This window comes from Trematomus bernacchii, unplaced genomic scaffold (assembly GCF_902827165.1).
Source record: "Trematomus bernacchii unplaced genomic scaffold, fTreBer1.1, whole genome shotgun sequence".
NCBI classification, from domain to species: Eukaryota; Metazoa; Chordata; class Actinopteri; order Perciformes; family Nototheniidae; genus Trematomus; species Trematomus bernacchii.
In genome coordinates, this window is record NW_022987739.1 from 1,801,076 (window position 1) to 1,827,358 (window position 26,283).

At 38.3% G+C, this 26,283-nt stretch overlaps 1 protein-coding gene across 3 annotated transcripts in view; it reads left to right on the forward strand.

The window, feature by feature from the left end:
* LOC117495380 (guanine nucleotide-binding protein subunit alpha-11) overlaps positions 1-25,010 on the forward strand; it is a 47,790-nt gene extending 22,780 nt beyond the window's left edge. For 2 of the 3 annotated variants that reach the window (XM_034146597.1, XM_034146598.1), the window contains exons 2-7: positions 2,895-3,079; positions 6,780-6,934; positions 8,766-8,894; positions 13,663-13,792; positions 17,948-18,101; positions 20,361-25,010. In XM_034146597.1, the coding sequence (XP_034002488.1) occupies positions 2,895-3,079; positions 6,780-6,934; positions 8,766-8,894; positions 13,663-13,792; positions 17,948-18,101; positions 20,361-20,551 (944 nt within the window). In that variant the 3' untranslated portion in view covers positions 20,552-25,010. Of the gene's footprint in view, positions 1-2,894; positions 3,080-6,779; positions 6,935-7,700; positions 7,830-8,765; positions 8,895-13,662; positions 13,793-17,947; positions 18,102-20,360 lie in introns of all 3 variants that reach the window. The other variant, XM_034146595.1, reaches the window with a different exon arrangement.
* The last annotated feature ends 1,273 nt before the right edge of the window (positions 25,011-26,283 follow it).

The following is a 26,283-nucleotide window of genomic DNA, read 5'->3' on the forward strand; positions in this document are numbered from 1 at the left end:
GACAATTTAAGCTACAGAGTCATTTGATTTGTATGAAAAACTAATCTTGAAATTAATTTATAATGAAAATATTTCACAGTAGCAGCTCTCCATCAGTAGAAACAAAGACAGGAGTGAAAGATAGAAATCAGAGAGAACATGAAGCTGAAGTGACTCACGCTGAATGTTAGGAGAAGTGAGATGGAGAGACGAGGGGTGGAGTAGAGGAAGATACTAGGTGGTGGAATATGGGGGTGTAAGGGAGGAGGAATGAGTTGCCTTGTCTTTTTTAAACGTCCCTTTTTAAACTAGCCGAGACCAGAATACAAAACTCGATTTCATCCCCTAAGCCTGGAGTGGTGGAAATGCCCATAAAAAATATGCAGAACCTGCTGTGGAAGCCATCTTGGAAAAGTTATTGTGGTTCCGCTTTTCTTAAATGTATTGTTAAAGCAGGCTTTTTTCTATGACACAGTTTTTCTATTTTGCCATAGCATGGTTTTCCTAAACGATTTCCATTTCCAGTTTATGCATGCTGACCGCACCTGACGGAGACCATTTCCAAAGTCTCTCCAAAGACTACCGACCCCCCTTCTCACAGTCAAACAAGCCTGTTTTGAGAGCGTAACATAAATTGTGTCCATGAGACCAGAGAGACATTTTTATAAGTCTCTGTGCAGCGATCTGTCCTGAATCCCTGAAACGAGTTAGCATTTTAGCACCAGACTTCCCTGGTTTTGGGTCAATGGTGTTTTTTTGTTAAATGCCTGTAAAAAGGTTTGTGGTTAACACAAGCTCAAGAGATTTTTACACTGTTCCCTAACCCTACACACATCTTTAAGGTTTTGTGTCTTAGAGCTGGTTGCTAACAAGTGGCTAAATCAGAGTACGACGTGGAGTCCTTCAACCGTGGCGAGGTTTAACTGTAGCATTTTACTTTTGAGGATTTAATTTCTGCTTAAAAAAAAAGTGGTGCTCCTTTGTGAATATTATCTTCCTAAACAAATGTGAAAATATTGTTAACATAATTCAATCCCACAGAGCTTCAAAAATCCAATGGAACGGTCCCATTGACTTATTATCGAGGCAATCAGTGCGATTCGAACCTGAGGGTTGGCGTACAAATGATGACATCCCCGATCTTTTAAATACAGAGGACTTTTATTGTGAAAAATATACATGAATTATTACGATACATGTTTATCTCTAAATTAGTTTTGTTTGCGGCTATATCACAATAGCAACAATCCTAAGAATATTGCAGGGAAGAGTAAGCCCCAAACATGACAGGGAATATATATTAAGAATTTATAGGAAATGAAATGCGTTTGACCACCAGTGATAACCATTGATCAGGTAGACCACCTTCAATCAGATAGCCCTGCTGTAATAACAATTACAATCTTTGCTGTGCTCGGCTGACGTGCCTCAACAAACCGAGCCAAGCCCAGCCTGCACATGTGTATGGAAAAACACCATCTGTGTGTTTACGCATGTGTGCATATGCATGGTCACTGTGATACAAAATTGGAGGAGTGAACTTGGTTTACCCAGCTCTATGTTGAGCCCATCAGCCCTCATGTGGTTACTCATGGGGTATTGCTTCACTTACCAAGACTGTAGCCGCAGCCAAAACAATGACTACATCGCTTTGTAACAATGCATATCTCGGGACACTAAAACCAAGATGACAAGAGGCAGTGACTCGACCGAAATCACTAAAGAAACTTTGGTCAAAATACATTTCCAACTTTTGATTTAAATTCTTGTCTAGAGCCCTCAATACAGGGATATGTAAAAACCAAATGTTGCATCTTATCCTATGTTATTACATTTAAGTTGAAGTAGTTGGGTGTGTCATAGTGTACTTATTTATTGTTATATTGTGTATTCTATATATACTCTGCTGCTGTAACACAATCATTAAGTAGAGTTATCTATGTATTACTTGATAAATACAATAACATACAAATCATACTTGCAGCTCCATTATACATCAAGTAAACCATGAGTTGACACAATATGGAAGAATGACCATTTCAGCGTCCTGTCATAGTAAGATGGAGACTGCGTTGACATTGAGGTCTGGCTCACTTCTTGTGGGCATGATGGGATGCATTTCTACTCACCCGTTTGTATAAGCAGTGTATAAAAATAATAACAATTGAGAAAGTTTGTTATTCTTTTTTGACCGTTAAGAACTTCTTAAAAACCACAGGTGGTTTGCTCTGTCGTTTTTCTACTACAATAAGTATGAATTATTCTCACTGTTATTTTTGCCCAATGTTGAAGGTTTTACATTAGGCTGGGTGTCCATATAGTTTTTTTTCAGATAGCATCAACTTTTTTAATTGTTTCCATTGAGGAGAGAGCATATGTGGCTTCCTGGGCACAGTGTTTTTTGTTGCTTCTCCCACATTTCTCGTTCAAAATCTCTGAACTTCTCAGAAAAGTCGCTGATGTTCCCACTATCACAATCCTCCGGTTGGTGCTCATGGTGAAAAAAACCTTGACAAACTAAAAGATAGCTGCTCAAATAGATCATTAAAAGCTAAGGGGATATTACAGTACGCCATGCATTGGCGGTGAGAGCGGTGAAATGTTTTCAAGACATGGTTATTGTAGTAGTCACAACTTTTCCCAATGGAAAACCAAAAATAGAGACCACAGAAAAGGCAATATGGACACACCCACTAACTGTCTTTCCATTTCCAAATGTATCTGCACACAGTTTATCTCATTTAAATATTTTCTCTTCAGTTGATTGCAGCACTGTAGGATACTAAGACTTTCTATTTTGTTAGCGATTGGAGGACAATTTTCATACCTATTCGCAATATTGTATATATCCTGTATCCATTGATGATCCTTTTTAAATTGTCTTCTAATTCCTTTGTCTTCTTGCTTCTTTTCAGGTACTGGAGAGAGTGGCAAGAGCACCTTCATCAAGCAGATGAGAATAATCCACGGGTCCGGCTACACAGATGAGGATAAGAAGGGCTTCACCAAACTGGTCTACCAGAACATCTTCACCTCGATGCAGGCCATGATCCGGGCAACGGAGAACCTCAAGATCCCGTTCAAGTACGAGCAGAACAAGGTGTGTACCAGGTGGGAGGGTGAAAATAGGGTTGTGGTCTACATTTTTTTAGATGGATATCCAAATACATAGGTTATATATAGCTTTCTGGTTAAATATGTCCATACATAAAGAGTAGCTAATGAAATGACTGAATTGTTGAAACTGTTCAAAACAAACTGAGACGTATTTCCCCGATTGGTTTCATACCACGAGTCATGGGATCTTACAACAGCACACTATGATGTTGCAGAAGTTTTGGTTATTTCAGTTTTGAGATCAAACAATTTTTTTCTCACACATATTCTTGCTGCTTTAGTAGTTGTGGATTATTAAGAATAAGGAAATGCCATTTTCTGAAAACTGCAGCAAACACTTAAATAACTATAAAATAAAAAACAACAAAAAACTATGAAATCAGCTATCGACCATATCTTACTTTTTTTTTTAAACAGTATAGGTATCAGCCCAGAATTTTGCAAAGCGTGCACCCTCATGCAATTCAAACTACAGTCAAATAAACCATAAATAAGGAAACTGCGCTTGAGAAGTGAATTCTGATATTAAAGTGAGTATTTGTATGTAATATGTATTCTTAAAGGAATAAAGCACTATAGAGTTAGTGAATGTGGCCAATATACAAATACATTGTATTCTCTTGGACATTTTATTCATAATGATTAATGGTGCTTTTCCACTGCAGGACCTAGCACGGCTTAGTACGGTTTAGTTTGCCCCGGCCCGCTTTTCTTTGCTTTTCCACTAGGGGTAGTTCCGGCTCACGGGTACGTTTTCACTTTTTTTTCTGGCCCTCCAAAATCGAGGTTCCTACCGAGCCAACAACCGAGCTGAATATGCTAAACCAGTGACGTAAACACTCCCGTCGGAGAGAATCGTCACAATTGTTGCGCGAGACAGTCCCCAAGCACCATTTATTTTTAAACAGACAAGCTACCGTCAACAAATCCATAAAGAAATGGCAGCAACAAAAAAAACACGCCGTGGTCGTTTGACGAGGTACAGACGTTACTCCATCTCGTTGCGGATGAAAAAATACAGCGGGAGCCCGACGGCGCAACGCGAAACGACGCCTGGACTCGGCAACGGCGTCTTGCATCCATGCAGGATGGTAAGTTTTTGCTAACGCTCTGTTCTTTGCTTGAAAGCTCACTTCTAACAAACAAGCCTATTTTATCCTTACATTTATGTTCGACAACCCATGCTTTTATGGAGCCCCGAAGAGCTACGGTTAGCACAGATAGCATTAGCTAGAGCTATTGTTTGCTAACACCATATGTACCATTGTTTACGTCCAGTTTTCTAGAGTTAAGTAAGAAATAGGTCATCGTCAGGAAGTAAAATAAGCAATACCACTGTGTGGAAATGCTCTGTTACAAGTAAAGTAACGTACCAAAAGTAAAAGTGGTAAGAATCACTATTAATGTTGCAGCTAGTAAAATTGTGTGTGACATCCTAATATATTCTTGTATATTGTTCATTGTTAAGTATTGTGCCGCAGACACATGGACCTGCACTGCTTTCCACTTATTTTGGACTGTGCTTTGTTTTAGATTTTTATGGTCTCATATTTATTCATACTTGTATTCATTTGTAATTATCCATTTACTTCATGACTGTATATTTGTACATACTCATAAATATGTATATTTATATTCATTATCAACAGGCTGGACATAATGTAATTCACTTTCACAATCATTGTAAACATCGAGGGCCAGAACTGTCTTTAGTTCATCCTTACTGTTGTTCTGTTTATACTTGTATATTTTATTCTTATATCCTTATGTGACCTGTACCTGTCCTGTGTTTTTCATTCTTATTGCTGTTGCTGCTATAACACCTGAATTTCCCTACGGTGATTAAAAAAGGTTTATCTTATTGTCTTCCAGGCAAGAGGAAACGAGGAGAGGAGCACCTCACAGTCCTGAGGGAGATGCACAGTGCAGATCTGGCCCAGCAGGAACGGCACCTGCAGCTGGCCTTAGTGGCCTTTTACACTTGCATTTATGTATATAGTTTTGCTGTGTTTTACACTTTTGTATTTATGTTTATAGTTTGCTTTGTTATTTGCACTTGTTTGATGATTAAACTGTTTGTTTGTAACAAGTATTTTTATCGTGATTTCCTCTGTGTTTAAGGTGGGGTATGTCATTTATTTCAGAAACACTTTTTGTTATATTCCATGGAATGCTCTTAACATCCCGATAGCAATGAATATATTAAATTCTGTAGACAATAAATACATAAAAAAATTTCATCTGTGGAAGCCGTGTAAAAAGCACGACCAATCATCTGAGCCGGCCCGGCTAAAATAACTGGATGGCCTACCTGCCTGTCAGCCTTTCATCTGTGCACAAATTTATCTTGTGCCCTCATTGGTCATGTGCTCGTTCGTGTGTGTTGGAGGAGGGGCTCTGTAAGGAAGTGGCAGATTTTTTCCGGTTGTGTATTTTCAAATTCTAGCGATCTCGAGCCGGTTTCTCAAAATTACCTACCCCACCTTTAATAGTAGATCTAAACAAACAAAACAGACCACAAAACAACTTTCTTAATTTATTAGAAAGATTTTCTTTTCATGATCTGTTATTTTCTCAAATGTTCTTATTATGGGGCAGTACTTACAGGTGCTTGAAATTCAAATATTTACTAAATAGTCAATCATTTGACAAACACATGTATATGTGAAAGAGTAAAAAAGATTGATTTATGTTCAATACAATTTACAATCAGTACAATGAATGTGTTGCTATTAAATTAGCGCATCAGACCCTCTCGTATGTCACTGCCCTCCTCTGCACCTTGTGCCACTGCTACCCCAGGCTCTGCTGCTGCTGGTGCATCACATTCACCATCACAGGCCTCTCCATGACATTTGTTGCACAAATGTAGGTTTCCTCAGACGTCCTGAAGTTCTGCACCCACTGAGTGTGTGTGAAAGATGGAATAATCACACCCCACCACTCGGTAGCTCGGTTGAACGTCCAAACACAGTCTGCGGTGGCGACTTTGCAAATGGTATAACATCTGAAATACACATAAAAAAGCATACATATTTTAATACGTAAAAGTGGTAGCTAAAATTAATTAAATACTTGAAACACTGGTCGTATAGTGACCGTGACCCTAAACACATTGCTAGTTAGCGAACGTTAGCTTACCAAGTAGCGTTGTCGTTTTGTAGTGATCAGTTGTCTAGTCGTCTCTGCTGCGTTGTAGGATTGCCCAAACTCTCCTGTTAGCTTCTTCTGTATTTCGTCTTGCTATACGCAGCCTTTTCTGAAACAAAGTTTGTGATAAAAATCAAGAACCAAGTACACGATCGCTTCCATATCCTCCATTGTTATGGTGTTTGAGAGTTGTGTCGCATTGAAGATGACGGCAAGGCAGTTTTACGCAGCGTCGCTCCGCTCGCTGAACAGCCGATCGTCCCGCCTACACTGCGTCGTTACTATAGTTACTACCCCAGTTACTAACTGTAATGGAAATGCAGCTTAAAGTGAGCCTGGCCTACCAAGGCCAAACCATACATACAAGCTGTGCTAGGTCCTGCAGTGGGAAAGCGCCATAAGCAAGCCATGCTTACTTTGACATTTCAAGGCTATCACTTCATCATTTCGATCGTGAATTGATTTCCTCCACATAAAATCCTCACCTACTAAACTGACTTGTTTAAAGTGTTCTCCTTTGCTCTCCTCTCCAGAGTAATGCCCTGGTGGTGCGTGAGGTGGACGTGGAGAAGGTCTGCTCCTTCGAGCAGCCGTACACCAGTGCCATAAAGATGCTGTGGACGGACCCTGGCATCCAGGAGGCCTACGACCGCAGGAGAGAGTACCAGCTCTCTGACTCTACCAAATAGTACGTCCAACTTATTCATCTTCATCATTCGTATCTCTTAAACTGTAGCCTGTAAAATATCCATTGCAATGCGATAAAACTGGTAAATAACTGTTTCGATAGTTTAAACATGATACAATGTAACCACAGTTGCATTGAAGATTGCTAATAAACCATATCGAGTAGTTTTGTACCTGTGTTACTATGTACTACATCTGAAGAAAGGAAAAGAGGGTTCAGGCAGATGTGGAGAAGAGGAGGAAATGTTGACAGGTTTATAAACGACTGCTAATAATATCAGGGCTAATTCCAACCTGCATTCATCCATTTCAGACTAAAAGGGCTCCTTTTAAATAATTGAGGTTTTAGGATGAGAAATAAAGTTTTAATAATAAATGTATTTGTATAAACTATATATTTATGAGGCACTTGTGGCTCTATGCATATTGCTTTGGTTCTCAAACTCCCAATTTGTTCGCAAGCAGATTTCTAGGGGAAAAAATATTAAAAGATGCATTATTAGACCAGAAAATATTCTTTAATGTTATAAATGTCCTTCCCTTTGGAACTTATCCTATGGTAACATTTTGAGACATCAAAAAGCATTCGGCCACTTGCATCAATATGCAAAACGTTTATTTGGGGAACTAAAAGAGTTTGAGCACTACTGTATTGAAGAACATTTTCCTTTCCTTTTTAATCCACCCCCTTTTTGATGGTAATATATTTTTTTGACAGAGCAATTGTTTTCCGACCTGTGCATCTTTATCATATGTTCCTTCCACAGTTACCTTAACGCTTTAGATCGAATAGCGACAGCGGGGTACATGCCCACTCAGCAGGACGTGCTGCGGATCCGAGTGCCCACCACCGGCATCATCGAGTACCCCTTTGACCTGGAGAATATTATCTTCGGGTACTGGTGTCAGGTGCTGCTGATGAGGCCACCGATTGGCTAGCTGCTCCACAGTCTGCCAGCCAGTTGGAAATCTACTCGGCACTTTAACACATCCCTGATGGTACACTCTCAAAGACCAAAAAATCCCCTCCTGTTGAGTCTTAATAGAAAAGGGAGTCACTTTTTTTTTTTCACCTAGGTTGTCAAAGTTGGCCTCTGAATGCTAAATCATCATTTTGAGTCCAGTGTAAAGCCCCGAAACCTTCACAGATGATAAACTTGAGGAATATTTTATCTTAGGGAGCTGCCATCAAGGATGAAGCTACATTTCTAAGAGAACGTTTGGGGAGTAGAGGTTCAAAACGTCACCTCCTCCCCTCATAACTCTTGGGAATGGTTTTCTGTGGTTACATCTGGACTAGTCCACTTGCTTTCGGAGGAAGGGGGGGTGCTGTTTCTGCTGTTATGCTTCATTTCATTTCATTTCAATCTTTATTTCGAACAGATTAAAAAATTAACAAATAATAAATGTGAAAAACAGAATACCGTATTGTTAAAATACAGTATTTATCCACATTCATGATAATATTTATATATTCAACAAAAAAAAGTCTTCATATTAATAATAATAATAATAAATCATATGTGTCCGAAAGGGAGTAGGAGGAAGCAAATGCTTATTAATTCCCACCCCTTACTTGATCAATGATTGTCCTTTAAATAATGATGCAAGTTATTCCTACTTACATTTACATTAATACATACATATACAATAATTTCTCATCTTCAATCACCTCTCTTCATTCTCATAGTTTTCCCAAAAAGTGTTTCTGTACATCCTTTTAAACTGAATGATGCTTGTGCTTTGTTTGAACTCCTGCTCCAAACTTCATGCTTCATCTTCTCTTTCCTCCCTCCCTCCCTCTCTCTGTCTGTTGTCCTTCCTGTCTCTAGCTATCTAAGTGATCTGGATCGTATTGCTGAACCGTGCTATCTACCGACCCAACAGGACGTGCTTAGGGTTCGAATCCCAACCACTGGGATCATAGAATACCCTTTCGACTTGCAAAGCATCATTTTCAGGTAGAAGAACAACAACATTACTTTGTCTAACCCCACTTCTGTACCCTATTAGTGTTCTGTTTTCATTTTATAATCCAAAAAAGCCATCTTAAGTCTGACTCAACATGTTTGTATGTCACCTACAACATTGTTTTATTTCCTTATTTTGTCTGAATATGTCCCAAATCCATTCTCATATTGGAATGCATTCAGTCAAAAACATGTAGTTGGACAAATTGAATTCACTATTTTGATCATTGATTAGTATTTCAAAGTTTACCATTTCTATTCTGCTTTATTCTGGGACATCCGTTCTTACAATGGTAACAGTACAGTCGACTTTATTGTCCTTGAGTTTTTATTTGATGAAAAACCCTAATTAATGCTCTCCTTGGTGACAAATAAACGCCTCAACATGTTTCGCCAGTTAATAAAGAACAACACGGTCAGTTCAATTTGGTCGCCCGTCATTAATTGACTTTTAATCCAGTTTTATGTGAATGATTCCCGTTTTAGTTCTTGGTTGTTTTAAATATGTATTTTAACTTGATGAAGGATTTTAATCATCTGACGTTTGGGTCTTAAGTTATTTGAGAAACGGGCAGACAAATGTTAATGTCGGAGAGACTTCATTCAGTGTTATAATCACCTGGTTCATCCGCTGGGAGACACAATTTGTTAAGACTTTTTATAGAACACCAGTTAATTGGCCGAATAAAAGATAATGAAAATATACATGTTATGACGTACTTCCAGGCTTTATTACAAAGCCAAAGCTGTAGTTGTAGCATGTTTAGTAACTGAAAGGCTCATCAAGGCAGTATTTCTGATAATAGTTTTCTCTGTAGCAGGGTGTCCGCGGGGTCGTAAAAAGTATTAAAAGTTGATAAATCTATTTAGAGAAAATTAAGGCTATTAAAAAGTATTAAACGGCATTTTCCAAGGTATTACATGTTGTAGCTTGTTTTCAATAAGTATATAAATTGTCCAAAGAGGTTGTATTCTAAAGCAGTGATTCTCAAACTTTTTTCAATAATGTAACCCGTTTGAAAAAATAATTCAGCCAAGTACCCCCTGATCAGCGCAAAAACAATTTGTTAGGGAAAAAATGCCTATATAAAGAGGTACAGTACAGCGCTGCACCATCAGTGTCTGATTTATTAAAACAACCTTTTAACTGAGAAACACTTAAATGCTACATTTCAAATGTTTACAATCCATCACTAAATTCATGGCAAACCAATTTTAACATCATGCAATAACACTTAGTTGCATTGAACTGATCTTTTTAATAAGTTGTATTTACAATTTAATGAGAAACATGGGCTTGTGCTTCACTGAGGATCTTTGTTATTCTCAGTGACAGGAAGGCCGCTGCAGTTATTACACTTCGCGTTTTGAAATATGTGTAACTCTGTTAATATAAAACCCACACTGCTCAAACTTCGTTACTTTTCCTAAAATTTGTATTTTTAAAAAGAAATACCCTAGGGGTCCGCGTACCCCCATTTGAGAACTACTGTTCTACAGTTTGCCTGAATGTAATCATTGCGTAGGTGTGTAGTGTGATTCTGTGTAGTTTATTTATGGCATCCCGTTGGGTTTGACGTCATCTGAACAGGACATCGCACGCTCACTGCTTGATAGCGCGCGAAGGTCCGTTTACGCCGGTTGTTAAACAACATCGTTATGGGGAAATGCAAGTTTGCGTCCAAATGGTTGGAAGATAAGGAGGAAGGACAATCAATACTGTATATAGTCAATGTGAGGTAAAGTGTGTCGCCAATGTAACCGGTTAGAACTCCAAGTGGCGATGAGGTCTTAAAATGTATGGAAAGGGTCTTAAAAAAGGTCTTAAAAGGTTTTACATTTGACTTCAGGATTCCTGCATATACCCTGTGTAGTGAAGCTACAGCTTTAGGACTTCAGTAGCTTCCCTTCCTCCTTCTTTTGCAAAAAAAGAGAGGAGGTGAGGAGATAGTGTTGGACCCGGGGAACAACAGCGATCACAGAAGAGTGCAAATCGATAGGAAGCCATCGTGTCAGCCCCCTCCCACGCCTCACAAAGCTGGAAATAACTGTGCTCACAGAGGCTGAAGAGGCTCCCAGCTGCTGATAGTGGTGCTGACGGTGAATCACTACAACCACTGCATGACTTCAACTCTGTGTGAAGGGACTGGAAATACAAATATGAAGTGGGAAGGAATGTTAGAAATCCTTTATCCGTCCCACAGCGGGGAATTTAACAGTGTTACAGCAAAGGGACGGTGCAGATTAAATTAGTAATTCATATTAAATAAAGAGGAAATATCACAGAAATTAAATAAAAATCCAGTAAGTAAACATCCAAGGTACAAATGTGTGTAAGTGGACATAAGTGTTGAAGTAGTAACATTACTAATTTAATTTAATTAGTGATTTTTTTTTTTCAATATTTCTTTCCAAAATGATGTTACATGGTAAACAAACCAGATGAGTTATAGTTTGTGATGAACATTAATTGATAGGGTGTAATACCAGAAACATCATTTGTTTTCATAGAAACCTTAATCGTCAAATCTAACCAGAGGATAATTAGTTATCTATCAATCACACTTTGTTTATAAAGCACCATTTAAATGTAACACAATGTGCTTCACAAAACCATGCTAACCCTCCTCCCAATCCAAAGTCATAGCAACGCATACAAATAAATACAACGCTTTATAGCAACATAACTCAATGCCTCCAAACAGAGGACCAAATAAAACACAACTCTATCAAATTAATTAAAAGCAAAACTAAAATGGTGGGTCTTGAGTTGGCTCTTAAGATGAACACTCAGTAAAGTTCCGAGTTGTATTCATGCAGCATTTTTCCCATCTTTCGTCAAAGATATGAACAAAATGTCTAATTCTTATCATTTTTTCCATTTCATATATTTAATTCACAAGATCCTTCCATTTTGAGTTTGTATAGTTATCATTTGTTTGAATATTGCTACTTTTATTACTAGCAATAAGTGGGAGTCTTTGTTCTTGTTCTAGTGTTTTCCATAGTAGTAAATGTAGTGATTTATGACGAGGTCGTATTCCTGTTATTAAACAGGGAAGATACTTGATGCAGGATTTCCTTGGGCTGAGACTCGTGTTTAGTAACAACTGTGTGCAGTTTACAGAGCTGCAACAAGGCTGCCTTTCATACACCATCGCCTTTAGGCCTGCTTCCTCCTCTTTTAATTGGCTTTTGAAGTCACAGTAAATGTCATTTCACTTGGTCCACTCAGCATAGTGGAGCTTATCGTACAAAATAAGTCACTCATTCTCGCTATAGAAAAAAAAACAGGAGGTTGTCTGATGTGAAGGAGTTTTGTTTAAGGATGGCTCTTGTGCTGGACTTCCTTAAATGTTTTACTGTCTTGCTTTTCAATAAAACTGGGTGAATCTTTCTGGAATAGAGACTCAAAACTTAACTTAAGATTTATTCACTTTTATTTATTAGTTTCTCTCCCCGCGCCTTTTATTAAATGTTATGTCTAGCAGCATTTTTAGCACTAAAAGCCTCAAACAAAAAATGATGTTGACATTAAAACTAGTTTGTCCAAGCATCAGAATCTGAATCAGAATACCTTTAATAGTCCCACGGAGGGGAAATGTGCGTAGTTATAGCAGGAAAAAGAGCCACAGACAGCTTAATGTTACATATGTTAAATATGTGACATGCATTCAAAAAAAGTACTAAGTTATGATATAATAAAAAGTTACATCATTTCAAAAAAATACACATCCTGTAACAGTTCTAAGGATTTAGCAGCCAGGTATATATTACAGTTATTAACGGCATCTATATATATTGCACATCTAGCACCTATTGCACATAGGTGGTTGGTATTTAACAGCAGCAAGTTACACAATTGACAAAATACAAAATACACACCTTGTAACAGTTCTAAGGATTTAGCAACCAGGTATATATTACACAGTTATTAACGGCATTTATATATTGCACATAGTTTGTTGGTATTTACCAGGGGTGATATAGTCTGTGTTGTGGTGCATCGCTCTGTGTCTCCTACTTTTACAATAAAACCGATTAATCAAGGCTTACAAGCTCATGTTTCATTTTCCTCCATTTTTTTTTTTTTTTTCACCATGATTTTTCCTAATCTTAAAAATATTCAGTTTTTTCCTTCAACCACTCCCCCGATGTCTATCCGTTGCTCCTCTCATATTCCCTCATATCCCTCGCATTTAGCACCTTTTTACATGCACTTCTAAACCAGCACATATTTATTATCACTTTCCATCTCTTGCTTGAACTCTCCTGCTCACACACTGCAGAGAAAAGAGGGAAGATGGCATTGTTTACACACACACACACACACACACACACACACACACACACACACACACACACACACACACGCTGTTCTTCTTTCTTCTGTTTTAAATATTCTCGGTGCAAAAAGATGCGTTTGTCTTGAACTATGCTAGTCTCGTTATAATGTGAAAGCAGCAGTAATTGTTAGACCACGCTGGCCTTGAAACGTGTGATTGGCCATCAGTGGATACAAAGCTTTGGAAGATAAATGCCTCTTTAATGCACTGAGAATTAGTTTTAACTTAAAAATGTCTGTCTTTTGATCCTGGGATTCTGTTTGAAATGCATGCTAACATATGTGCTACTACTGTGATCCTGAGTTTAAACAATACAGATCTAGAGATGTATAGTTTTAGAGCTAATTGTCTCTTTCCTTTGATTCTTTCTGCCCCTTGTCTGGTGGCCCTGCCTCTCTTCATGTTCTGATCAGGATGGTGGATGTGGGGGGTCAGAGGTCAGAGAGGAGGAAGTGGATCCACTGCTTTGAGAACGTCACCTCCATCATGTTTCTGGTGGCGCTCAGCGAGTACGACCAAGTCCTGGTGGAGTCCGACAACGAGGTGAGACACACATAGAAAGAGTTATTGTTTACAAATGGTTTGAGTACATTCACAAAATGTTACCACACTTTTAAGGGGTCCGACAATTCTCCAAATCTCAGTTCCGGGTTTGTTTTGTGTTTGTGAGAACACAAAATCTGTTTTTCATTACATCAACTACACTTGGGTAGATTCACTTAAAGAATTTCCGTAACATACATTTTAAAAATAAACAAACCAGTCTAAACATTACTGACTAAGGGTGGTTGATATGGCCTAAATCATCTACTATGTAACTTTTATTAGTTTTTTGCACCATTTTCTTTGGGGCAATAAGCATAAAATCAACATGAATTTAGGAATGTATTATTATTTTTGAACAACTCGGGCTTGATTGAAAGACTCCATTCACAGAAACAGTAATCTAACCTTGCTGATCGTTGCAAAACACTTTTTTATTCAAGCTTGAAAGAAACTAAATAAAACTCAAACTGTTTACCATGTCTGTTTTAGCTGATGCGACACACCAGAAAAAGACCAGTAGTGTAAATAGCAACAGGCATTCTTGTCTACTGGCAATGTAAAAAGCGCTTATCGCCTATTCTTTGCATTGTTTGGCTCCTGGGGTTAAACCAGCCAATATGCATATTTTTGTATGCGTCACATTACAATTAGCTGCACTTTTATCCAAACTACCTACATTAAGTGCAATAGACCATAAAGATAGAAACTTACAAGAGAAGTCAACATGCAGGTTAATCAGGGTTAAATACTTACTCTGAAGGTGGCCAGAAACACGACTTCAAATGAAGGCTAATCTTTGCTGTGTAAATGGATTTTTAAATAAGCAACAGTTTGCTATCAAGTTCACCGTATCCATTTTCTAAGCTCATTATACGTCAATGTACTGTTCCCAGCTTTTAAGTCGCATTTTAAAGAAGCTTTATTGGCATGACCCAGTATTGCAACAGCACATCGCACAATGTGGTATGTAACAATCATGTTAAAAAAAGTAAAGAAGCTTTACATAACTAATGGATATCATTAAGAATATTAAAGGTCCCATGTCATGGCCATTTCTACTGATCATAATTCCATTGTTGAGGTATACTAAAATAAATGTATATTGTGCAATTTTCCAAACTCACATTGGTTTCTCATACAGCATCTCTGTATAGTATGTGTATTCACTCTCTGTCCTAAACGGCTTGTTGGAGCTCCTGCCCCCCCCCCCCCTCCCTGTGAGCCCAGTGGCCGTCTGCGAGACAGCTAAACCCAGCGCAAAACACACACAAACACCCGCAGCCTGGCTGGGAGTTTGTGTGTCTCACTGTCTCGCCGACCCCATACCAAAAAAGACCCCAAACCGAAATACGTCACTATACCTAAGAAGTAAACAATGGAAAAAGAGAAATCTCCAACGAGGCGTTCTGGGTCAGCATAGACAGGTCTTTTCTGTGTTAGAGTTTTACTCCCTACAGGGTGTACTTTGAGGGTTTGTGACTCTGCAGACCGTTTACATGCAGAAAAAGCTACATAACACACAAGGGGACGGGTAATAACTGGAAAAGCATGTCATGGGACCTTTAAATTGTAAAGGTAATTTCCTCTTAGTCCCTCACAAAAAACAGAAAGGCCTTCTATGTCTTTACTCCACATATATGTAGTTTGTCCATGTGTGTTCCCTCAGAGAGAATTACGGCTAATAAAGCTAATGTGCTCGGCCCCTGCTTGCCCTCCGCTCCTCACAACAAACCCTTTCTCCGACCCGGTCATATGACGGCTGCGTCTCATAATCCGGACCCAGCTGCCAGCCGCTCTCTATACACCGCCTCAATGTTTGTCCACTCTGATAACAGTGTGTTAATGCACACAAACTGTACTTTATGCACTGGGCCTGCGCAGGTGTGAGGCCTCATTGTACACACAGGCACAGAAATACGTTTTCATTTTAGCCAGTTGCTGCTTGATCTGCTTTTGCTGCTTGTAATAAAGGACTGCATGGAGCTCGACAAAAACCCCTTGACAAAAAGCCAATGGGATTTTTCGTTGGATTTTGAATTATTGCAAACAAATATCTATGATACTTATTGTTTTATTCAGCAGGATAATCTCCAAATATTAACACCAACTTTAAGATGTTCAAATGCAATACAAAAAGGTAATGTTAGGCCATAAAAAAAACGACAGTAGGGTACATTACTTTGTCACCACTGCTAAGCTAAACAGACCAATGTCATAGTGTTGACGTTAAGTAGTGTCCTTTCGCTACTTCATAGCAACGGCCATTTTTGTATTATATGTAGCTTCACAAGTGTGTCATCTACTGACATGTTATGCTGTAGAACAACACATAAACATCTCTTAAAGAGGCCCTATTTAGGCCTTGATTGGACTCACTTTGTAACCTGCTTCTATCGGCTAGCGTTTCAACACATTATCCACGATAAGCTAGAGGTGGGAAATCTCTTGGCGGTTGACTAATCACAACAGAGCTGGCCAGCTAACCAATCAGAGCAGACAGGGCTCTGGTTTCAGACAGAGGGTGAAAAGTGGTGCTGCAGCACAGGCAGTATGAGAAAAATAAAGAGATTTTTGAACATTAAAGCATGGAGACATGTGAGACACAAAATACAAATATGAACCTGAAAATGAGGATTGTGTTGACAGCAGACCTTTTTTTATGTCTTCTAACTGAAAAAACAAACATCCAAAGAACCATTGTCTTCGAGTAAAGGGAAGTGCTTCAATGCCAACTCATTTGAGGGCTTTAGGACTCATTCCTGCACCTCTGTGTCACTTTGGTGCTGTAACTGAGCTCCGTTCCTGAATGTTAGAGAGCTGAGACGAGGCTGTGCTGCATTCAGGCGTCACTGTCTGCTCAGATTATCCGGTTGCGTTGACAGGCGAGACTTTGACCCTTCAGAGCAGTCCGAGCCTGACGAGATTGTTTTCAAACATCTGTGATTTCATCGGGTCAGGATCATATTAAGACTCGCCGAGACTAAACTGTGGGAGTGATGCTGGCAGCGACAGCAGTTCAGAAAGAGAAAGAAGACAGCAGCTCTCAGCTTTAAGTAGTTTACATAAGGAGGCTTCCAGCTCCACTTTTTAGGATTGCTAGACAGTTTTCTTTGGAGGAATAAGTCTTAGTTTTGACAATTTTTTATGTTACTCATCCGTTACTACAACAAACCCTGTATTCACCGTGAATGCTGCACTCAACTGGATGACATACAGCATAAATGCATTACTATTAGCAACCAAATGTTAGTGTTTTAAAAGCACTTTGACAAAAAACAATCCTCCGAATACAACAACAGGGTGTCCGCGGGGTCTTAAAAAGTATTAAAAGTTGATAAATCAATTTATCGAAAATGAAGGCTATTAAAAAGTATTAAACGGCATTTTCCAAGGTATTACATTTTGTAGCTTGTTTTCAATAAGTATATCAATTGTCCAAAGAGGTTGTGTTCTACAGTCTGCCTGAATGTAATCATTGCGTAGGTGTGTAGTGTGATTCTGTGTAGTTTATTTATGGCATCCCGTTGGATTTGACGTCATCTGAACAGGACATCGCGCGCTCACTGCTTGATAGCGCGCGAAGGTCCGTTTACGCCGGTTGTTAAACAACATCGTTATGGGGAAATGCAAGTTTGCGTCCAAATGGTTGGAAGATAAGGAGGAAAGACAATCAATACTGTATATAGTGAATGTGAGGTGAAGTGTGTCGCCAATGTAACCGGTTACAACTCAAAGTGGCGATGAGGTCTTCAAATGTATGGAAAGGGTCTTAAAAAAGGTCTTAAAAGGTTTTACATCTGACTTCAGGATTCCTGCATATACCCTGAACAAATTATTTAAGTCTCTTTGTTTTGAAACAGTTTTATACTTATGATCGTCAACTTCCTCCTCAGCTCCTCATAGTCATGGTTTGGGTAAAAATATTTGCCAAATAAGAGATAACATACAATAAAGAGACAGTTAGAGATTAATTGAATTAAGAACGTTACTCTAATTTATATATATTTTTTATAGATAACATGAAGGTATCGTTATCATCAATTCTTTTGGCCAAGATGAGCTTGAAGTGAAACTCTGGAACTTGTGTTCTGAGTGTCTCCTAACCTTTTGTTTATTTCCCCTCTCCTCTCCACCCTCCCTGTCCCCTGTCAGAATCGTATGGAGGAGAGTAAAGCTCTGTTCAGGACCATCATCACATATCCGTGGTTCCAAAACTCCTCCGTCATCCTCTTCCTCAACAAGAAGGACCTGCTGGAGGAGAAGATCATGTACTCGCACCTGGTCGACTACTTCCCTGAGTTCGATGGTAAAACCAGATTCTTTCTGCTTTCAATCTTCTCTTGAATCAGATATACTTTATCACATTCATGTCACAGTGGCTCCATTTAAAAGTAAACTTTGAGAAGTTGGTGTACAAATGTGGACATTATGCTAAAATATATAACACTAAATCTGTAACTTACAATAAATACAATAGTGTTTTAATAGTGATGCTGAAAATGGGCGCTGTGGTTACGTTTTTAATGCTGAAAGGTATAAGAACATTGCTTGAAAAGTGCAGTATTAATAGCAAAAGTGATGTGAGTGTTCCATACTTGAATAATTATTGCACATTATATTAGAAGCATAGACAGTGTTGCATAGTTTAGATATAATTTATGTCCATAATTGATTAGACTTCTTAATAAATGCATACTTGTTATATGGTGTCCCTGAATGGTTGTGTTGTGCAGGAGCGTGTTAGCTGAGCTTCAGCAGTGAATTTAATTCCAGCATTTATTTAATGAATTATCCAAACAGGGCAGGAGTTCAGCCATCGGTCAGTGTCTGTCAGTAATGCTGTGGATGTGTTTTACCCTTTACCATAATGTACACCAAACCAGTACACACAGAAAGCTTTCATTTATATCTCTGATTGAACAGTGACACCCTATGGCTATAAGGCTGTACTACAATGCAAACTGAACTTGTAGTAGTTTATCTGTGAATGATCAAATATAACAAAAGAGAGAAAGACAGTAACGTTACACAAGTTACAGGTGAGTATTTGTTCTACCTCTAAAAGAGGAGACGGTAAAAGAAAAAGATACATTGTATTTACCAAATATTTGTTATGTTTTTTTCAAACAAAGTATAATTTAAAAAAAATAAGGTAATAAACTGAGAGATTAAGGTCGCATTCACACCTAATAGTCTGCTTCTCAGGTGCGCACCAGACGAGAGTTTGTTTCATTTTTCAGAAGGTTCGGTTTGCGTTCACACGGGCAAAACTCAAACGGACTATAAACTTTAAACACAAGTCTGTTTGTAATTTGTACCCCTGTAATTATGTTGTATGATGTCCTTTTTGTTTTCTGTTGTTTTTATGTGTAACCAATGTGCTGCAGGTCTCCCTTGAAAAAAAGATCATTGATCTCAATGGGATTTTACCTGGTTAACTAAAGGCTACAAACAAACAAACAACTCATGTGCTCGGAAATGCTGTTCAACAATTGGTCAGACATTACGGGGGTAAAAACGCAAATCCCGGCAATTTCTAGCGGAGCCTCCGCCATGGAGCATCGGCAGGTTATTTTCATGCTGTTGTTAATCTGGAGAGCATATCAATGGACTCTAACAGACGGCGCATGTGATTATATAATCAGACAACGTGCGATACAAAACATTATAACACATATAATGAGACGTTCTGCAGTAAGGAGGGGGTTTCACCGACGGCAGGTGGCTCTGACTTTTATGTATAGTTTTTAGTTTGATAGCTGTTTTTAATTTACACGACACTGTTCAACACTTCACTCTGCTTCACTCTTTCGCTAACGATTCTGAAGACATCCGCGTTCTTGTGACGCGTAAATACTACGCTTCCTGTGTTTTGGTGCGGACTGCGTTCACACCAGCGATGAACCGCTCCAGAGTTCACTAGCAAGCGGTCCGAGACCACCTCTTTTAGGTGGACCAGAGTCCGGTTGTTTAGTTCACTTCAGAGGTCTCGGACTGTGTTCACACCGACCCAAACGAACCGCACCAAGCGGCTAAACGCACCAGGGTTCGATTCAACCGGACTATACAAGGCTGGTGTGAATGCGACCTAAAATAAACAAAACATTTACATTTACAATCTTTAGAAAATACACAAATAATTGGTAAATTACTGTGAAAAATATGTCCAGTATATCTGATTAGACTTGGAAGCATTGTTTAGAAATGTGCACAATTGTCAGAGGAATGTGCAAAGGTTCACAGTACAGGGGTAAGGGAGAGTTTGTTGTCGACAAAGACAGAGAAAATGTTAGAGAACAGGCAAACTGTCGCCTATAACTGGACCTCTAACATATTCATTACTGGCCAAAGCTAGTTCTGTTAAACTGACTTTATAATATATTTTAAATTAATAAATCCTATTGTTATATGTACTCCTCTCTGTCCTCTCCTGTGTTTCACTTGTATTGCTGTTGCTTCTCTGACACCTGAATTTCCTTCAGGATTAATAAAGATGTATCTCATCTTATTATGCTGACGTGCCGCTCACTAGAAGCTAAAAGTAATGGTCTGTCTCCTCTTCCAGGTCCTCAGCGGGACGCCCAGGCGGGCCGGGAGTTCATCCTGAAGATGTTTGTGGACTTGAACCCCGACAGCGACAAGATCATCTACTCCCACTTCACCTGCGCCACCGACACGGAGAACATCCGCTTCGTCTTCGCCGCCGTCAAAGACACCATCCTGCAGCTCAACCTCAAAGAATACAACCTGGTGTGAGGAGAGAAGGAGAGCGAAAGAGAGAGAGAGGAGAGAGAGAGAGAGAGAGAGAGTGACCTGCAGCCCCCCCCCCACACACACAATGCAGAGTCCACTTCTACAGACACACACATCTGCATGAAACACACTTCACTCTAGCAGACCAACACTACACATGTCCTGTCCTTACTTTCACATTTTTGTATCTGTTTTGTGGTTCCGCTTGTACAAACCCAAATACAACTCTCCCATTTGTCCCCTTTTTTAGGGTTTTTCCTGGACACGGCTCACATTATTTCTTTTACACTACATTATCACCAGTGCTTGTGTGTTGCAGGTGGGTCGAGGCTTCTCTGGGTAGATTTGATGGAAAAAGGGCTCTCTCCCCTTGTTCTTATTTAACCCGTGCATGTTATACACTACAGAGGAGGGCCGGCTGCAGACCCTGGGTCACTAATTACGATAATAGGAATATATTATCACGCAGTGCGGGGGTGCAGTGAGGTACTTGCTTTTCCCGGGTCTTGTTTTCTTTCCTTTTTGCCCCAAATCAGAGCACAGAAGCTCTGTTGAATGTAAATAAAGTTGTCATGCTGCTCACACAGAGTGAGGGCTGCACAGAGACGATTCTCTGTACACTTTTTCAGCTTCTTCTTAGCGATAATATATCTGCTTTTCTGCAATTACATTTAAATTGAAGATGACTACTCGAAGGTATACTCCATTTACACTACCCCTCGTTTCAAACATGCATTACAACACACAGAATTAAGAGACAACACTAGTGGTTTTCACATACTGTATATCATCACATTGACAAATTACAAACGCCTCCTTTTGTTTCTGTAAATATATTTGCCAGTATCCTGTTCGTCCTTTACGCGGCTCAGATGCTAACACAATTTGGAAACTGGTATTGCCAAAATGAAGTGCTTGAATAATTAATATGTAGATGGCATAACGGCTCACTTTGTGTGGCATTTTTTTACGTCGACTTGTCTGAATCACAAATGTATTAGTACTGTAATTTATTTTCTATGTTCCCTTTTTGAAGGTGAGAATAATCTTCCTGTGCACAACGAGCGAGTGATGACACCAGATTGGAGCAGTGCAATAGTCTGTTGTCGAGGAAACAACGCGCTCACACTTAGCTTAAATCACCAGTTGGTCTTGATCATGCTTTTTCTCCCTAATCAACTCTTTCCTTTGCCATATTATTCAGCCAACATTTGATAACGGATAGCAAGAGAGTAAACAGTTCTTTTTTTGTACGTCTAATTTATCAGATCTAAGTGTTGTCGGTACAGTAAGTGAGACTTCCTCCCTAGTTTCAGCTTTTTCCAACCAATGAGACGGGAGGAGATTTTATACTGCTGTAAAAAAAACTATTTTATGGACAAGTGTTCTATCTTTATAACGATACTTCATATATTCAGTTGTTGCAGTTCTGTTTTGAAACGCTTGACAATGGGGAAAAGAAAACACTGTTTCCATGTCGGGTTTGTGCTTTATGCAAATAGGAAAAAGAAAGATAAAAACGTAGTGGTTGGATATTTACTGTCGAAGATGCTTGCTTTGTTTTGTGGTAATTCTTACGGATATGTGTTGGCTTATTGGTTCCAATCCCATATCGTGTCTCTTGCCTGGTCGTTGTTCTAATATTTCCATTAAGCTGTTAGATGGCTATTTTTTGTCTTCACAATGTAATTCAGGTAAGTTTTCATAACTTTTTCATCACAAGGGCTACTACTAGCAGCTTTGGTAGACATGAAAGGACTCTATGGACGGCATAGAGCAAAAGGTGCAATTAATTAATTAACGAGGGGCTTTAAATCAAGAGTGTGTTCAGGTTCATTGAAGGAGAGTGTGGGGGAGGGGGAGGGGGGGGGGGGTGCAGCAGTCCTTTCTTTGCTATCTTCTGGCCTATTTAGAGGAGAAGAAGTAGGGTTTCCCAAGGTGCAATAGCACGTTTTTTTAGCGTCATGCCGAATCTAACCATCCTCTTACACTTACATGGATTATGTGCTGATTTTCTTGGCTTTCTAATATTTTTCCACTATGTGGCATGTCTTCTAATTTGTAGTGTTTCGCATTGGTTGAAGGGCAGTGTTTTTTTGGATTACAGATCCATCCGTACCCCCTCTGTGTAAATTAAATTGTTTGCCAAAAGGTTTACAAATGAATATACATCGTATTTTCTACAAAAAGGTAGTATGATCTGAAAAGTTCTAGAGACATTCACTCACCCTGTGTATTGCTTATGATTGATTTTAGTCCCGTGCACCCAGTGAGAGTAATCTTCTCTGGTGCAGATGTGTAAATGATGTTGTTAAATCTTTCTAAGACACATTAATGAAGAAGGGATGTTTATGCTAAGTGCCATTCTATGAGTTGAAAAAATGTTGGAGAGGTTTCTGACTTTGACGTGAATTTCTGATGAGATCTTGTTTTTCCATCTTGTATTTGTAGTGGGTTAATCTTCGGTGCTTCAGCCGACATTTAAACGCCTTCTTGTCCAGGTTGACGCTTCTTACACTTCCTCGCTGACAGACAGTCATCTTGTGGGTGTCACTTTTGTTTGAAATGAAGAGCTTGTGCATGTTTGTCAGTCGATTAAACCAGTCGAGTTTGGAAAGGAGTATTGTGTTTTGCTTCACTGCTGGGATGACATGTCTGTGTGGTTTTAAAACCCTCAGCTTGGCTTTCAGGTGGCACACTTCAAGGGCAGGAGTGTGTGTGTGTGTGTGTGTATCCTCTTGTAGATGAGATGTTGCAACAAATGGATTTGAATGGACTGCTATGAGAGCGATAAACAAAGTGGTCCCACTATGGGGACCAGTGTTGGCAGGATGTCGTACTCTTTTAAAAAAAACTTTGCATCAGTTTTAACAACCTTATGCAAGGACAGACAAAGACAAACGTCACATTTTTTACTCGACCAGTGATACGAGCAGAGCTGGGTCGTTTATTTGAAATTCTTTCCATTGACTTCCACTGATTTGCTTTAATCTGCATTAATTCAGCAAACCGTAATCATTATTTGGCAACTAGACAACTATTTTGATAATTGAGGAGTCTGTTAGAGTTGTTTTTTTACACAAAAAGTCAAAAATCTTGGACTCAAAACGTCTTAAATGTTAACATCTTGTGATTTATTTACTTCTCTACGACATAACATTTGAATTTCTTTGAGTTGTGGATAAAGCAAGACATTTGAGGAGGTAATCGCAGGCATCAGGAAACATTTTTCACCCTTTTCTGACATTTAAAAAACAAGACGACTAATTGATTCATCGAGGAAAATAAAAATGCTCTTGAGTTGCATCCCGGTTGTGTGTTATTTAGAAGGTTTTTATGAAATGTAAGTAGTACACAGTGCCAAACAACATCCGACACAGAAAAGATACGAAATATTCCTAATTCACTTTTACATTTTGGTGTCTTTTCTTTTCCAAATGAAGCTTGTGTGTTAAGCCTCAGTATTACTGTATTTATTGAAAGACTTGCCATGTGAAGGTACTGAAATGACCATTATGTAATATGTTGGTGGTTGTAATCGGTAGAATTAATACTCTGTGTTTACATGTCCGCCATTCTCCGCTCTCTTTCCCTGATTTACTTTATTGGACTGTGTATCTTTCCCCGGGTCGAAGGCACTGAAGCTGCACCGCTGCATTCATGCAACTTAGACGTCCGTTAAAGCACTCGTTGGTACTCCGAGGTGTGTGTGTGCGTGTGTATGTATGTGTACACTTTTGATGGCTATTGCTTAAGCTTGAGATCCATTCTGATTAGAGGGATGGACATACGGTGATATTAAAAAGCTATCTTTGCATATTTTTGTTTCTTTTGTGAGGTTAACACACCTTAACACGTGTATTTAGGACCACTTAAGATGACAGACTTTTTTAAAAGAGTAAAAAATAAACTTTGTGTAGTGGTGTACAAATTGAAAGTAATGTGTTTTTGTTTGATTTTTTTTTTTCTTCTTTCTCTTTTCTTTTTTTTAAGTATACCAAATGTAAATTATGTACAATGAGTGTGCCAATCCCCTTTCTTTGTAAAGCCAGACTCTTGACAAGTGCCAATGTTGTGAAAAATCAAAGGGCCGGTGAATTTCATGGTCCAGTTTTTAAAACAAATAAACACATGTGATTAATTAACAAAAAAAAAGGACAATTTTATTCTATATTTAAGATTAATGATGAACTGCTGTTTTTAAGATAAATGTCATTTTACTGCATGTGTTTGTCAGGTTGGGGGGGGGGGGGGAGTGGGGGGGTGAGATACTGTATTCATGCAACGCCCTCATGAAAAAGGGTCCTAATGGTTATTGATTTACAGTATTTTAGCCATATTTCTCTTTTGTATGTTTCATTTCAACCACTGTTGCCTGAACCTCATTCAAACATGAAAATGATTTTCATAGCCTTCTCCTTTAAATGTTTTAAATTGGAATAAAATATGTTCCTATACTCTCTTATTGCATCCTTGTACATTATTCTTTGCAGTCTGTTTGTATTGTGATTAAAGGATAATACCACTTTCAAACTATTCAAGTCTGATACCGAAAATAATGCAATCCAATGGTTTAGTATTTCTTCTCTTAAAACCCTTAGATGCATAAGTGGGTCTTTTTTGACCCGGTGAGGTGGTTTTCTAGAAGTATCTTTGTAATTACATTTTTTTTATCATTTCATATTCCAGCTATTCCTCAAAAAACATGTTTTGGATATCATGCCATTCAAAATTTTAATTTACATTTTAAGAAATTGTAGTTTTTGTATTACAACCCCAAGCTTCCATAAGTGGGTCAAAAATTACCCGCATGCATTTTCTATGGGATCCTATGGGAAAACGTTTTCTTTCAAAATGTAAATAAAACAGTCTAAAATTATAAATAGTGAAAGATTATAAATAATAAAACAATTATTTATATCGACACTCTTTTTAAAGGCTTTTTATTTAACCATTATGGCGGACACGTTTTATTTGTGAAATGTTAGAAATGTTCAGAGACCTGGTGAGGGGAAATAATGATTATTAAAACTTTTAAAATAAAATGTAAGTTGCAACTATTAGAAAAAGTGTATATCAGAGTATTATAGTATAAAAATGTTTTTTCCTTCACAGTAGTTATAAGGGCAAAGTTAGGAAATAAGGATACATGTTGAATTTAAAGCAGCCAGTCTAGTATATATATGTTCCAGAATAAAACTGTGATTTAGTTATGAATATGATGCTAATCTGTATTGATCTAGCAAAATAGAAACATAATGTTTTTTTGATAAGGTAAGACGGTATAACATCTTCACATAGTATGCGATGTTATACTAGTATGAGGTATAATATATAGGCCTAGTATAAGGTGCAATGAACTGATAGTAAAAGTTATAATGATGGAATAATATTTGTAATTAATATTAATTTAATATTTTTAGTGTGTAGCATAATGGACTGAGCTTCAACTGTATTTTTCAAGCAATATTGTGTATCTTAATAATACTTTTCGGTAAGGACTTAACCATATGAACCATTTTCAGCTTTAATATAATAAAATGTACTACTTTATTGTAATATACACGTTTTATATATATGTATTGGTATACAGTTTATTGAAGTACATTTGTTTTACTTTTACATCTCTCCAACTTTAATGTTTTGTTATTATAAAATGGAGCTACTGTAATGATAAAGTACCAATTCAGTCTGTCTGATTTTCAATTATACATGAAATTCTTAATAAATATGAA